The sequence below is a fragment of the Pelodiscus sinensis genome, chromosome 3 (assembly GCF_052426305.1).
Source record: "Pelodiscus sinensis isolate ZL-2025 chromosome 3, ASM5242630v1, whole genome shotgun sequence".
NCBI lineage: Eukaryota > Metazoa > Chordata > Testudines > Trionychidae > Pelodiscus > Pelodiscus sinensis.
Window position 1 is genome coordinate 8,678,595 of NC_143054.1, and position 14,346 is coordinate 8,692,940.

The 14,346-nt window shown below is 57.5% G+C and overlaps 1 protein-coding gene across 2 annotated transcripts; it reads right to left on the bottom strand.

Annotated features, from left to right (window-relative positions):
* Window positions 1-1,920: 1,920 nt before the first annotated feature.
* TRIM35 (tripartite motif containing 35) lies at window positions 1,921-14,170 on the bottom strand. 2 transcript variants are annotated; one of them, XM_089776999.1, is made up of 7 exons: window positions 14,020-14,170; window positions 12,530-12,956; window positions 10,913-11,008; window positions 9,398-9,577; window positions 7,759-7,781; window positions 6,628-6,749; window positions 1,921-2,766 (listed from the first exon to the last, which is right to left on the bottom strand). In XM_089776999.1, the coding sequence occupies exons 1-7, from the start codon at window positions 14,076-14,078 to the stop codon at window positions 2,201-2,203; spliced, it is 1,473 nt and encodes a 490-aa protein (XP_089633125.1). In that variant the 5' UTR covers window positions 14,079-14,170; the 3' UTR covers window positions 1,921-2,200. The 2 variants fall into 2 exon arrangements, with proteins under 2 accessions (XP_089633125.1, XP_075779426.2); XM_075923311.2 differs by having other exon boundaries at window positions 9,347-9,577; window positions 14,020-14,169.
* Window positions 14,171-14,346: the final 176 nt, after the last annotated feature.

Here is a 14,346-nt window from a genome sequence, read left to right on the forward strand (position 1 = left end):
CACTAATTAGCTGGGCGGCATCTGACGCTCTTCTGGGCAGCCACCAGTGCTTTTTTTGTTTAAAAAAAAAAAAAAAGGGCCGGTACTTTTTAAGACCCAGCCGATGGTCGGTCATTTTCATTACAGAGGTGCCGGTACTCTCTGTTCTTTCCAGGTAAGCTCTGACTAGAGGTGCCGGTACGGTGTACTGGGCAGTACCATCACAAAAAAAGCACTGGCAGCCACACAAGGACACAGCTTATAGGGAAACCTGACAAGGGAGGGGTGAAAAGCCACTCTTCCCAACCTAAGGTCCCTCTCAGACACCCCTGCGGTACAGCACACAGAAGCTTCCGAGGCTGTGTTTTGCACAGCCTGCCTTCTCCACTATGTGCATGACAGTGCAAGGACCTAACACACTCAGATGAAACACTGGAGTTGTGCAGGACACAAGACGCTGCGGGTTGGGGAGATCCTCGCTGCAGCTTGGTCATTAAGGGGGAGCTGAATTTCGCACTTGCCAAAGCCAGGTGGGTTAGGGGCTGTTTTACTTCCTCTCTCACCCACTGGCAGGAAAAACTACACTGGGGAGCACAGACTAGTGGCTAACCTCTGGCGACCTGTGTCCTATGCCCAGCACTGCTGCTAGGGGACCCAGGCTAGTCAAGGCCAGCCCCGTGCCTTGGTTTCCCAAGGGGGGCCTGCCTTCCTTTCTGAAGGGCTTTGAGATGCCCTGGTGAAAAGCGCTATTGTAAGCCTGGCTAGAGGCAGCTGGTGACTCCGGCCAAGAGCCGCAGGAGCTGGGAAGAGGGTGGCTTCCTGAGAAGTTAAAGATAAAAGGATACAAGGTTTATCACCCCTGTTGGTGCCACTCTGTGGGGGATTAGTTTCACCCTGCATTAGACAGTTCTGAGCTACTAGCCTCTCCAGCTGCCCGTCTGGACCAGTGGCAGATGACAAGCCAATGGGGCCTACCCCCAGGCACCCCTGCCAATTTGGGACCCCCAGAAAAATCTCCCTCCTTCCCCCCCAGAGCCTTGAGGCTAGAGGAGCTCTCGCTCCCCACTGTGGCCTGCGCCCAGTTTCTCCAGTCTCAGGGCTGCAGCAGGGGTCTCAGAAAGGAGCAAGGAAGGGGCGGAGCTATAGGGGAGGGGGTGGAGCCAGGAGGAAGAGGCAGAGCAGGACAGAAACATGAATGGCATGGGGATGCAGGATGGGAGCAGGGCCATAGGGAAGGCCCTGAACTGAGCAGGAGTGCAGGGCAGAAGAGCAAGGAAAGGCCACAGTTCAGGGTCGTGTCCCTTCATGTACTCCAGCCCAGGGCGGCAGGAAACCTTCAGGATCCCCTAAGCTGCATGGCCAGAACACAGGGAGTGACTTAGCCTGGATGTGAAGCAATGACCTTGGACTAAGAGGTGATAATGACCAACCCCTTGAGGCTTTCACTCCCCTCTGCCATTATCACAAGGAAAAACAGCTACAGGCTTTCTGCCTTTCAAAAAATCATTAAGCTATTAGCACGAGAGGTAGGGGTTGTTTTTATGCCAGACCAGGGCAGAGCGAAGAAGAGGATCTATACACTGCCCTGTATTGGACCACAGGTCCAGCTCGTCCAGGATCTTGTCTCAACAGCGGTCAACATCAGCTGCTCAAGGAGGAAGGAGCAAGAAATTTCACACAGGAATAAACTCCCTCGGGGCAGAGGATACCTGTCACTTGGCCTCGGGGAGCAGGCTGATGTCCTGGGACACAGGCCACAGGCCCACACCCATTTTTTGAAACCTGGGAAGCTCTGGGGCTCAGTATCATGTGACAATGAGTTCCACAGGCTCAGCCCATAAGAGGAAATGTTTTCCCAACTCGGTGATTTTTTTTAAAGGGAGGGGGATGGGGTTTGGCTGCTCACTGAACCGTTCCAGACAAAGATTTGAAAGGAGACACTTGAAATGTGTGACCCAAACTATCCGGCCACCACAGAAGTTTATTAAAAAAAAAAAAATTGGTTATGAAGGCAAACAGTAGAAAATAACTGAGCGGTAACAGTTTCTGCTGAGAAAGCCCAAGCTGGAAGTCAAGGGCTGGCGGGGGTTGGTCCGTTGGAGGAGGACACAGCCGTGGAAGGCATTGTAGAAAGGCACTTGGAAGAGGCAGGCCGGGGCAATGGAGGATGGGAACATGGCAGGCCAGAAGGGGAGCCTTTCTACTGGTTGTACGGAGCAGCCTAAAGTGGGAGGTCTTCCTTGATCCGGATGCGTAAAGGGCAGATCCGGAGGGAGCCAGGAGGTGTATCAGGCATTAGGTTGCCCACATAGAAATAGGGGAAGACCTCACCACTGAAGTGCTCGTGGAAGGTGTAGATGTGGCTCTTGTGGTCGGCGTCGTAAAAGGAGAGCTCGCCCTCGTCGCAGTCCAGTTCCACCCGGATCCGCTTCAGGTCCCGGAGCACGGTCTCCGACCTGGCCGAGTTGGAGGCCCGGCACATCTCGTTGTCTGCCCCCTGCAGGCGGTAGATGTACCAGAAGCCCGAGCGGGCGTCGTGGTGGAAGTTCCAGCGGCGGCCGCTGCGCTCCTTGGCCACGCCCACGCGCCAGTTCGTGAGTCCTCCGAGGTCCACCTCCCACACATGGGAGCCCTTGGAGAAGCCCTGGGAGCCCAGGATGCAGGGGGCGGAGGAGAAGCGCTCTGGGTTGTCCACCAGCAGCTTGTAGCTGCCGTTGGTCACGCTGGTGAGGTTGCTGGAGACCGAGAGCCAGCCTGCGGCGGAGTTGGGGTCAAAGCTGAAGGGAACTGAGAGAGGAGATCATAGAATCATAGAACACTAGGACTGGAAGGGACCTCGAGAGGTCATCGAGTCCAGTCCCCTGCCCTCATGGCAGGACCAAATACTGTCTAGACCATCCCTGATAGACATTTCTCTAACCTACTCTTAAATATCACCAGAGATGGAGATTCCACAACCTCCCTGGGCAATTTATTCCAGTGTTTGACCACCCTGACAGTTAGGAACTTTTTCCTAATGTCCAACTTAAACCTCCCTTGCTGCAGTTTAAGCCCATTGCTTCTTGTTCTACCCTCAGAGGCCAAGATGAACAAGTTTTCTCCCTCCTCCTTATGACACCCTTTTAGATACCTGAAAACTGCTATCATGTCCCCCCCTCAGTCTTCTCTTTTCTAAACTAAACAAACCCAATTCCTTCAGCCTTCCCTCATAGGTCATGTTCTCTAAACCTTTAATCATTCTCGTTGCTCTTCTCTGGACCATCTCCAATTTTTCCACATCTTTCTTGAAATGCAGTGCCCAGAACTGGACACAATACTCCAATTAAGGCCTAACCAGCGCAGTGTAGAGCGGAAGAATGACTTCTTGTGTCTTGCTCACAACACACCTGTTAATACATCCCAGAATCATGTTTGCTTTCTTTGCAACAGCATCACACTGCTGACTCATATTCAACTTGTGGTCCACTATAACCCCTAGATCCCTTTCTGCCGTACTCCTTCCTAGACAGTCACTTCCCATTCTGTATGTGTGAAACTGATTGTTCCTTCCCAAGTGGACCACTTTGCATTTGTCTTTGTTAAACTTCATCCTATTTATCTCAGCCCATTTCTCCAATTTGTCCAGGTCATTTTGAATTATGACCCTATCCTCCAGATTAGTCGCAACCCCTCCCAGCTTGGTATCATCTGCAAACTTAATAAGCGTACTTCCTATACCAATATCTAAATCGTTGATGAAGATATTGAACAGAGCCAGTCCTAAAACAGACCCCTGCGGAACCCCACTTGTTATACCTTTTCAGCAGGATTGTGAACCATTAATAACCATACTCAGAAAGTAGTTATCCAGCCAGTTATGCACCCACCTTATAGTAGCCCCATCTAAGTTGTATTTACCTAGTTTATTGATAAGAATATCATGCGAGACCATATCAAATGTCTTACTAAAGTCTAGGTATACCACATCCACCGCTTCTCCCTTATCCACAAGACTCGTTATTCTATCAAAGAAAGCTATCAGATTGGTTTGACATTTGTTCTTTACAAATCCATGCTGGCTGTTCCCTATCACCTTGCCACTTTCCAAGTGTTTAGATGATTTCCTTAATTACTTGCTCCATTATCTTCCCTGGCACAGAAGTTAAACTGACTAGTCTGTAGTTTCCTGGGTTGTTCTTATTTCCCTTTTTATAGATGGGGAACTATATTTGCCCTTTTCCAGTCCTCTGGAATCTCTCCTGTCTCCCATGATTTTCCAAAGATGATAGCTAGAGGCTCAGATACCTCCTCTATCAGCTCTGAGTATTCTAGGATGCATTTCATCAGGCCCTGGTGACTTGCAGGCATCTAACTTTTCTAGGTGATTTTTAACTTGTTCTTTTTTTAATTTTACCTTCTAAAATTACCCGCTTTCCATTACCTTCTAAAATTACCCGCTTTCCACTAGCTTTCGCTATGTTAGGCATTCCTACAGACTTCTCGGTGAAGACCGAAACAAAGAAGTCATTGAGCATCTCTGCCATTTCCAAGTTTCCTGTTACTGTTTCTCCCTCCTCACTGGTCTTCCTCTTGCTTCTAATGTATTTATAAAACGTCTTGTTTCCCTTTATTCCTGTAGCTAGTTTGAGCTCATTCTGTTCCTTTGCCTTTCTAATCTTGCCCCTGCATTCCTGCGCTGTTTGCCTATATTCATCCTTTGTAATTTGTCCTACTTTCCATTTTTTATAGGACTCCTTTTTTATTTTTAGATCATTCAAGATCTCATGGTTAAGCCACGGCGGTCTTTTGCCATATTTTCTATCTTTCTGACACATCGGAATAGTTGGTTTGTCAGGAGGCCCCAGGAGTTGCCTGTGGAGCTAGAGTCAGGCTGGTGCCAGGTGTCTACCGATAGCCTTAGAGGCCTTTGTTTAGTCACAGCCTTGGGCAAACAGTCCACCTGCCAGCCTCCATCCCCCAGCCTCTCCCACAGGCACCTTTGAGGTCCCCCAGCCCACCCCTCATGTTCAGGGAAAGATTCTGACTGCACACGGGACAGCACCAGGTGTGGGGTAGGGCCTGTGGCTGACTCACAGCCTGCTACAGCCAGTGGCTTCAAGCGATCAGCCCCTCCTAGCCAGGGCTGGCCTCCAGTCCAAACTCAGAGACCCCCAAAAAACCACCTTTGAGTCCCACCTCAGACCGCCCCCTGCTGGAGCTTCCACAGGGAACGCCAGGCACCATGCGGTTAGCACCGCTCCCAACAGGCAGAGCACTACCTGGATCCTATCGCCTGCACCTCCCCGTCTCCCCCTCCCGCTTTCCCCCCTTGCTCGCTCTCACTTGGACGACCGTCCGCTCTTTGGGGCAGGGGCTCTCATTTGCAAGGTGTTTGTGCAGCGCCCCACACGGCTCTGCAGTTGGTGTGCAGGCATTACGGTAACAGATACATTTGCCATGCCTGCTCCTACAGGGAACTGTACAGTCTAGCTACTTCTGAAGCCCTAGCACAGCGGTGGGCAACCGGCGGCCCATCGGGGGTACGTGCGTGGCCAGCGAGACATTCCGTGTACTGCTGCCCACACACAGGGTTGCCAGACTCCGCTGGTTCCCCCGCACGTCGTTTGTGTCCTACCGGTATTCCTAAAGCGACGTGCACGTAAGGCCGGGGCACGTGAAGGGAGGGGCGTGTGGATTGCACACAGCATGGACTGCGGGAGCCGTGCACTCCATCTGTGGCCAATCCCAGCGCGGCTACGGTTCCATCAGCACCCCCTGCAAATTCTAGGTACGCAAGTGTCGTGAGCAAAACTGCCCTGTGCCAGGAGACCGGCTTGGTTACAATCATCTCACAGCCGACTAAGCTGAAGGTGGCCACTCCTACAGCTCACCTGTTAGCCAACGTTGCCCACTGCTGCTCTACAGAGAGCCTGGAGCAGAACTGAGACCCTACCCTGATCCCCAAGTGCCAGAGCAGTGTCTTCCCCAGGCCTGCTTCCCTCCCTCCTTTCTGCCTCTAAATCCACCCCAGCGGTGAGATTTCTGGGGACTTTCCCAATCACATCCCCAGTGTTCAGTGGCTGTGATTCTCCCACACACGCTCATCCTGGCAGCCGACCCTGGGCAGGGAGAAGGCTGCTGCCTCCCAGCCAGGCTCTCTCAAGTCGAAGCGGCTCCATCTCGTTCAGCGTCTGGCTGCCAGGGAGAGGGGAGGACGCATAGTCTCACACACACACCCTAGTATGGGGAGACACACCAGTCAGCTATATTCATAAATGAGCTGGAGAAAGGGAGATGACAAAGTTTGCCGATTATATTAACCTGCCCCGGATGGTTAAGTACAAAGCAGACCAAAGAGTGACGGCGTTTTGCACAAAACTCAGTGACTGGGCAACACACTGGATGATGAATTTTAGTGCGGATATAGAGAACCCACAGCCTTCAGTGCCAGGGGCCTCTAGCACTTGAGCTAAAGGAGCAAGCCTTCAGCAGTAGTAGGTTGTTAGCTTCCAGGTGGACCCATCTCTGTGTGTTACAAGGAGGCTGTGAAGGAAGAAGTTTGCCTGCAGAGCGCCAAGGGGCTCCTATCCGGTATAGTTTGAGCGTCCCTGTGGCTCTCAGTTCCCCGGTGCCCATCTCACTCGCTGCCCCGTGCCCCCAGCACCTTACCTACGGTAATGATGTCCAGCATCTTCTTCCACACATTGTACTGCAGGGACCCCAGGAACTTGGGGACATCAACCAGCATCCCCGGTGGGATGGCTTCTGGCTCCTCGGCCGTGCAGGCAATCCTGGGGACATGCAGGGGCAGTTTAGACGGATCCAGCCGGGGAGGCTAGTTCTAAGGGGGTTACCGCAAAGCATCACCTGGGTCAGGGAGGACACGGCTGGGACAGGGGTGAGACCACCAAGGCACAGCAGAGTCAGGACAGTGCTCTGTTCTCAGGGTCCGACCAGCACCACGCTAGGGGCTGCTGTGCTGAGGGAGGGGCTGTCTCTCCAACGGGGCTTTGAAACCAAATCCTCAGCCGTTCCCTGGCTAGATTCCAGCTTGGGGAGTTACGGCCTGTCTGCCACTGTCCCTCCAGAGTCAGCTGGAGAAGGGACCCTTCATTTCCAAGCCTGAAGGGCTGCCTAGAGCCATTCCCGGGGCGGGGCGGGGCTGCAACTCCTGTCTTTGGCACCAGAGATCAGTCCTAGACCGGCCCTTCAAAGGCCAACGTGGCACAGAGGATGCGATTCCTTATTTCGACCCAGAGTTTGCATCTCAGGCTCATCTCTACCCATCCAATTTGTAAATCGTTCTAGGACCCAAGACACCCTGGGCCAGTGTTCCCTGTAAGTTGTGCGCTTGGGCAGCCACCCAGGAGGGATTCAAACAGCGCCCAGCTGATGAGCACAGCGCCCACAGCCATCATCATGTGCTTCCATGGTGGTGCACATCCATACCTGCCTGGGTGCACCAAATTTATTCCGCACATGGATGGACAAAGTTCAGAGGGCACATTGCTATGGGCTGCACAGGCAGAGGCGCTGGGCCCCTGCAGGAGTGGCAGGTACTCCGCACCTTGGAAAACAAGGCCCTCTAGGAAAGCACCACCTCCACCTAGTCACAGCAGTAGCCCTATGTACTGTGTGATCATTTCATGTCTCCCTCTTCCCCAGGAAACTCTTCACAAGGGACAAAGCCACTATGCTGGGGATGGGGAACGCAGCGGACTTGGCGCAAGAGGGCCACGTGTTCCCCAACAAGCCTCCAGTGCACAGTCAGGATTTCAACCAGTCAGGACGGCACTCTACCTGCGCTTGCGGTTCTTGTGTTTCTGAAAGAGGAAAGAGACGTCTCACGTTACAAACGCGCCTCGGGCCGGTTTAAGTGAAAAGAGGAACGGACAACGGGGAGGGGCGGGGAGAGGGGACACAGAATCGGGCCTTGGGGACAGGACTGTAATGCACTGGAGCACCTGACTTCCCAAATGTGGAGGGGATGGGCGTTAAATTCTTACACCCAGGACTGGGGCGATCCAAAGTGTAACTCCCCCCAAGAAAGCAATAGGCTTCTAAGCAGGTTTGAGACACAATTTACATGGAAAACAGGATTGTTTCACCCAAACCGCCTGGAGGAGGTGCTGACTCCGCACGCATGCAGAATACGGGCAAGTTTTCCTTTGCTTGGTTGCAGACTGTTTCTCTGAGGTCTCCTCTCTGCCCAGTCCCTTCCGTAGCGCCTATGGGCCTGTCTGTAGCGTTCCTGTAAGCTGCAAACTTGCGTGCTGGAGAGATCGCAAGCTAGGATATTTTGTTTCTACCAGTGGTGCACATTCCTCAGCACACAAAAAAAATGTATTCCACACACAGATGGAAGAGATCAGAGGGAACACTGCCCGTCTACACTTGAGATACTACAGCTCCGTAGCGTCTAGACTGAAGCTGTAATTCCCCAGCTGCCTAGTCATCCACTCCCCAGAAAGGTGGAAGCTAGCTCCATGGAAGAATTCCTTCATCACTCCAGCGCTGTCTACACAGAGACTCAGGCTGGCTTAACTATGCCACTCAAGTGTGGGATTTCTCTCACCCCAAGCGACGCAGGTGAACCAATCTCATCTTCTAGGGCAGACCAGCCCAAACTGGCTTAATCCAAAATGATCACACCCTTCAAATACAGGGACAAGTCCGCAGCTGGTGTCAGTTGGGGTGCTCCATTGAAAGCCACACACGAGGCTGGGTTTACACCATCCAGGGGTGCCTGGATCAGGTTTGATGCCCCTTCACCGAGCTGTGCCTATCTAGCTCCCAAAACCCCAGGCTGCCTCAGTCCTTGATCCTGCGTGGCTCTGGGCATCACTTTCCCCAAACTCTCTGTCATCTGCCCATGGCCTTGCTGGAGCAGCTCGGACCGGACAGAGGGGAGGTTTCTGCACCGCCAACTCCAAATGGCAACAAGTAATTTTTCCACTGTCCCTTCACGTCCATGCTCGGCCCCCGTACACTGCCACGTGCCATCTCGGGTTACTGCTCCCAGACGGATTGCAGGTTACCTCCTGCCTTTGTCACTAGAGCCTCTTATTTCTCAGGGGTACAGAGGTGCCTACATAGGGGCACCCAGCTGCTCTTGGTCCCAGGAGAGGCAGGTGGCCGCATTTATTCTAGCTGAAGACTAAGGACAATCATGGAAAAGTTAGAGCTGAGTCAACCACTGCACGGCTAATCATTTGAGCAGAAAACTCTAGCTCTCACACACTGTGGGCGGAGCTCTGGACGTGGGCGGAGCTCTGGACGTGGGCGGAGCTCTGGTGTCATTCTACCACTCCCCCTACCACACTGCCCCACTGGAGTCAGGGAAAAGGGGCAACTGTAGGCACTGGAAGTGGATGGGAGGGGGTTTTACCCTGAGGAAGGAGAGGTCGTCCTCCTTCAAGTCAGACTGCAGCTGGTTCACCTCGTGCAGCAGGGCGTCACTGTCCTCCGACAGCTTCTTGATCTTGCCCTCGATCAGGCCCCGCTTGCACCGAGCCTCCTCCTGCAGCTCCGACAGCACGGCCTTCTCCTCCCCCCGCAGGAACTCGTGCAGCTTCTCAAACTCCTCCCTGATCTGACCCTCCAGCCTGGCCACCTCCACCTGCCCGGCGGGAGGAATCACAGGGTCACAGCGGCGACCTGACAACCCAGGGCCTCACCACACCCAGGGGGTCCCTGCACCCAAGAGCTGCCCCCCAGACCGCACGCCGCCCCACTCCAGGACAGGAAGGGCGATGTGTATGCCTGGGGTTCCGCTCAGACACAGCCGTAGGGGCCCTGCCCCAAGGAGTCTGCAATCAAGAGAGACCGATCGGAGTTTTTCTAATGACTTTTCCGTTAAAAAGCAAAATCTGACACAACCTTGGCTGCACTAAAACCATCGAAGGCTGAAAAAGGCTTGCGATTTTTTGACTTGCCTTTCTCGCTTTCAGTTGTTTGAGTTTTGTTTGCCGCAGATGAAAGACATCTGGGGCTTCGGGCCCCCTGCGGGAGGGAAGGACCAAAGCCCTAGCTGGGGCCAGGAGCCGACCGCCCAAACTAAACCTTTTCAATTAAAAAAAACCCGGAACATTTTGTCTCATTTTTTCCCCAACCGACACACGGCAGAGGGCGGCCTCTCTCCCATTGAAACAGCACAGGAATCCAGTACCCCTCTCCCATTTGTGCGCTTGGGAATCTCTACTCCTCCTCAGGCGGTGGGTGTCCGGTAGCTTCGTCGGGGCCTCTGGCGCCGGTCAGGTCGGCTTCCCAGGCTGCTCTGGTACGTCCCCAGGATCTAGGCTGGCTTGCCCAGGCTGCGCAAAGCCCTGGGCTCACAGCCACTTGCCACGTGCCAAATGGCACCTGTGCCGGTGTGAAGATCCATAACCCGCCCTGTTCCCATGTTGCTCCTGGTCCCGCCCTCCCAATCACCCATCGCGATGCAGATTCCCGACCCCAAGGCACAGCAGACGGGGGCCGATTCTGCCTCCTGTGACCCAGCCTGCCTGCCTCAACACTCCTGCCACCCAGCCTGCCTGCCTCAACACTCCTCCCATTAGCCTCCTTGACACCGGTGTGAGGGATTGCTGGCACAGGCTAGGGGCAGCGCTCCCCCCCAGAGGTGGCTGCATTCCTGCCACAGGAGCGTAATCCTCTACATGCAGTTTGCAAAGGACCCTTGGATCCTCCAGGAGGAAAGGCTCCATTGGGCACTAGTCACCCAGAGAGACCAGGGGGCTTTGGGCCGTGGCACCAACTCAGCAACTTGTGGCTCAACCAACCCCTCCTGGTAGTAGTGAGAGACTCCGCAGCCGCCTGCCTGTGGGTCAGGCTCCACACACAACAAGGCCGGCTGTAGGTTTGCCAGCAGCCAAGACCGCCCCCCCCCCCCCCCCGCAGGCTGTCTGGGCAGGGACTGTGAAAACCGCCAACCCGCTTCCACCTGGCGGCTCACCTGGTTGTGCTTGGAGATGGACTCATAGGAGCGCCGGACCGCCCCGAAATCCTTCACCTTGTCCCGCAGGGAGTTCTCCATGTTCCTCCACTTGGCCTGCAAGGTGGGGATGCTCTTTGTCAGGGAACCAGGCCCGACGCCCTTTTATAGACACACAGGTAGACACCCACCCCCTTCACCAGAGTGAAATCACACCTCTTCACCAACAGTCACAGCTGGCATTTAGCTAGGCCCTCCCCCAAGGATCTCCAAGCCTGACAAGCCTCAGTCTAACGGCACCAGGCTCTCAAGAGTCTGAACTCCCCTGCTGCAGTGCCTAAGACAACTCCTAAGGGGCTTCCTTGCAGGGTATTTGGCACCTTCCTCTCAATATCTGGTCCTGGCCACTGTTAGAGGCAGGCCCCTTGGCTAGAGAGATGCAGGCCTGATCCTGTCTGGCAAGTTCCCCCCCCCGCCCAGTGCTTGTTTTCCCTGTTCTGCAGGCAGGCACCCTCCCGTGAGAGAGTCCGAGACTCACGCCCGCTCACAGCACGGCTGGGATGACCGCAGAGGAGGCCTGACTCGGAGGGCTGTGTCTCAACCACTAGGCCACGCTACCCCCGCTTGCCCACCCTGCTCACTGTCGGTCGGGGTTATGAATCAGATTTCAGCGCCGGTCCCAACGGCTGTTGCTGCAGCAGCGTTTGAATGAAGGCACGGCCCTTCCCGGTGACTCACTCGGCCAGTGACGACAGCAGCTCCAATTTCCCTTTTCCGGACTCGTGAGTGGGAGGGGGCCCCGAGCGGGTTCTCTGCCACAGTCTCTCTGCCACCCACCATGCCAGCGCTAAGCAAACTTCACTGCCCTTGCCCCGCGGGCCCACTCTCCAGGCATGGGGCCATGGCAGGGTCATTGGCGGGGCTAGTCACCGTTCCAGGACACACGCACGGGGGACAGCAGAGGCAGGGCCCCTCCCGGAGCGCTCTCCAGCTCTGCCATACTGCCAAGAGGACAAGCCATAGCGCTAGGTCTCCTGCCTGGGGACTGGCAGGGCCATGCAGCACCCCAGCTTTTTAATGCACCCGCACAGCAGGGCCATGCAGTTGGGAGGGGAGGCGGCAGGGCTAACTTACGGACAGGGTATCTATCTGGGAAACACCTGTGGCCCAAACACAGTCCTGCCCCTGGCTGCTTAGAGCCACGCCTATTTCCAGAGACCAACTAAGGGCAGCTCGGTAAAAATCTCAGGCCAGGGGCCTCAGGCAGTTTGCACGGAAGGAAGGGCAGCACATACCTGTCCTACTGCAAGGGTGTGTGTGTGTGGGGGGGTACTGTGCACCCCCATACACCTCTCTCTGCAGCATCCGAAGTGCAAGCGGCCCACTCCCCGGTTGGAAGTGCCACTGGGTGCATCCGTGTATCAGTGGTGCCACACGCACACACCACGGGCTGAATACCCGGTGGGCAGCCCCACCCCACGTGCCCAGGGCAAATCCCTGTGCCCATGCAGCACTGGCCACACGCCTGTCCTGCAGGTCTCCATGCAGTGGTGCACACACCCTCCCCCATCCTTCCCACCCCCGCAGGCACCTCACTGGGGGCACGCCCCCCCCCCCTCCCCGCGTGGGCCCACTCACCCTGTAGTCCTTGGCCGTCTCCCCCACGGGCCGCACCTTGTGGCCCTCGTGCGGCTTGGAGGCCTGGCAGGCGGGGCACACCAGCTCCTTGTCCTCCTGGCAGAAGAGCTTGGCCTCCTGGCCGTGCAGGGCGCAGAGGGCGGGCCCCGCCTGGGCCCCCCTGCGGCTCTCCTCCCGCAGGAGCATCTCCACCAGGTTGTTGAGCGTGTGGTTGACGCGCAGGTCGTCCAGCGAGGACACCTCCTTGCAGACGGGGCAGGCGTGGCGCGGCTGGTGCGCCCAGGAGCGGCTCACGCAGGCTTTGCAGAAGTTGTGGCCGCAGCAGAGGGTCACGGCCTCGCGGAAGGGGTCGTAGCAGATGGGGCAGAGCAGCTCCTCTTTGAAGCGGGGGCTGGCGGCCGGGGCGGCGGCCGGCTCCATGGCCCTGCTGGAGGGGAGAAGGGAGCAGAGTGGGGCGCCCCGGCTGGAAAAACAGCTGCCGCCGCCCTGCTGCCGGGCCGGGCGCTGACTCAGCCGCAGGAAGCCGCGTCGCTCGGCAGCCCGGCCGCGGGCACAAGCGGCGGGGCCGAGTGAGTGACACGGCGCCGGACCAGTGGGAGGCGCGGCGGCAGGCGGGGGAACGCCGCAGCGCCACGGTGGTGGGCGCGGCTAGGCGCGGAGCCCGTCTGGCCCGCGGGTGCGTGCGTGGGAAAAGGGGGGCCCGTCTGGCCCGCGGCTGCGTGCGTGGGAAAAGGGGGGCGCGCTGCTCCCGCGGCTGCGTGCGTGGGAAAAGGGGGGCGCGTCTGTCCCGCGGCTGCGTGCGTGGGAAAAGGGGGGCGCGTCTGGCCCGCGGCTGCGTGCGTGGGAAAAGGGGGGCGCGTCTGGCCCGCGGCTGCGTGCGTGGGAAAAGGGGGGCGCGCTGCTCCCGCGGCTGCGTGCGTGGGAAAAGGGGGGCGCGCTGCTCCCGCGGCTGCGTGCGTGGGAAAAGGGGGGCGCGCTGCTCCCGCGGCTGCGTGCGTGGGAAAAGGGGGGGCGCGTCTGTCCCGCGGCTGCGTGCGTGGGGAAAAGGGGGCCCCACCCGCTCTTTCCCCGCGTGTGCGGGGAGGCGGAAGAGGAGCCTCCCGCTGTGTGTGCGTGGGGAGGGACAAAAGGGCCCCCCTTTTTCGCGTGTGCGTGGGGGGGGAAGGGAGCGGATTGTCCCGCGTGGGTGTGCGTGGGGAGGGGGCGCTGCTCCCGCGTGGAGAGAAAATGGGGCCGCCCTCTTTTCGCGTGTGCGTGGGGGGAAGGGAGCGGTTTGCTCCCGGCGTGCGTGGGGTGGGAGAAAAGCCCCCCCCTTTTCGCGCGTGGGTGGGGAAAGGGGGCGGGAAAGGGGCCGCCCTGCCCCGCTGCTGCCGGAGCTCCTCTCCCCTGCGAGCTGGGGGGACACACGCCACGACTGGGCACCGGCAGCCGGGCGGGGGACTCGCCATCTCCCGCCCCCTGCGCCGCTGCCGGGCCGGGGCTTTATTTACCTGCTGGCGGCGGGCGGGCGGCGCTGCCTGCGCGGGAGCCGGGCGGAGGCGCCGGGCATCTCTGGTGCTTTCGGGCCTCCCCGGGAGAAGGCAGCCGCGGCACCCGGGCCTTTCCTTTTATGGCCCTGGGTTGGCGCGGACTCCTCCCCCGGCAGGGCTGGGGAGCGGCTCCCGCAGCCCACGCCAGGGTGGGGGGCCCGGGAGCCGCGAGTCTCCCCTAGGACAGAAGGGGGGGGGGGCGCAAAACAGCCCTGCCAGAGACTCTCTTCCAACACTGAACCAGGAGGTTGCAGCAGAAGGAGCCAGGCCTGGAGGCCCCCCCCCCCT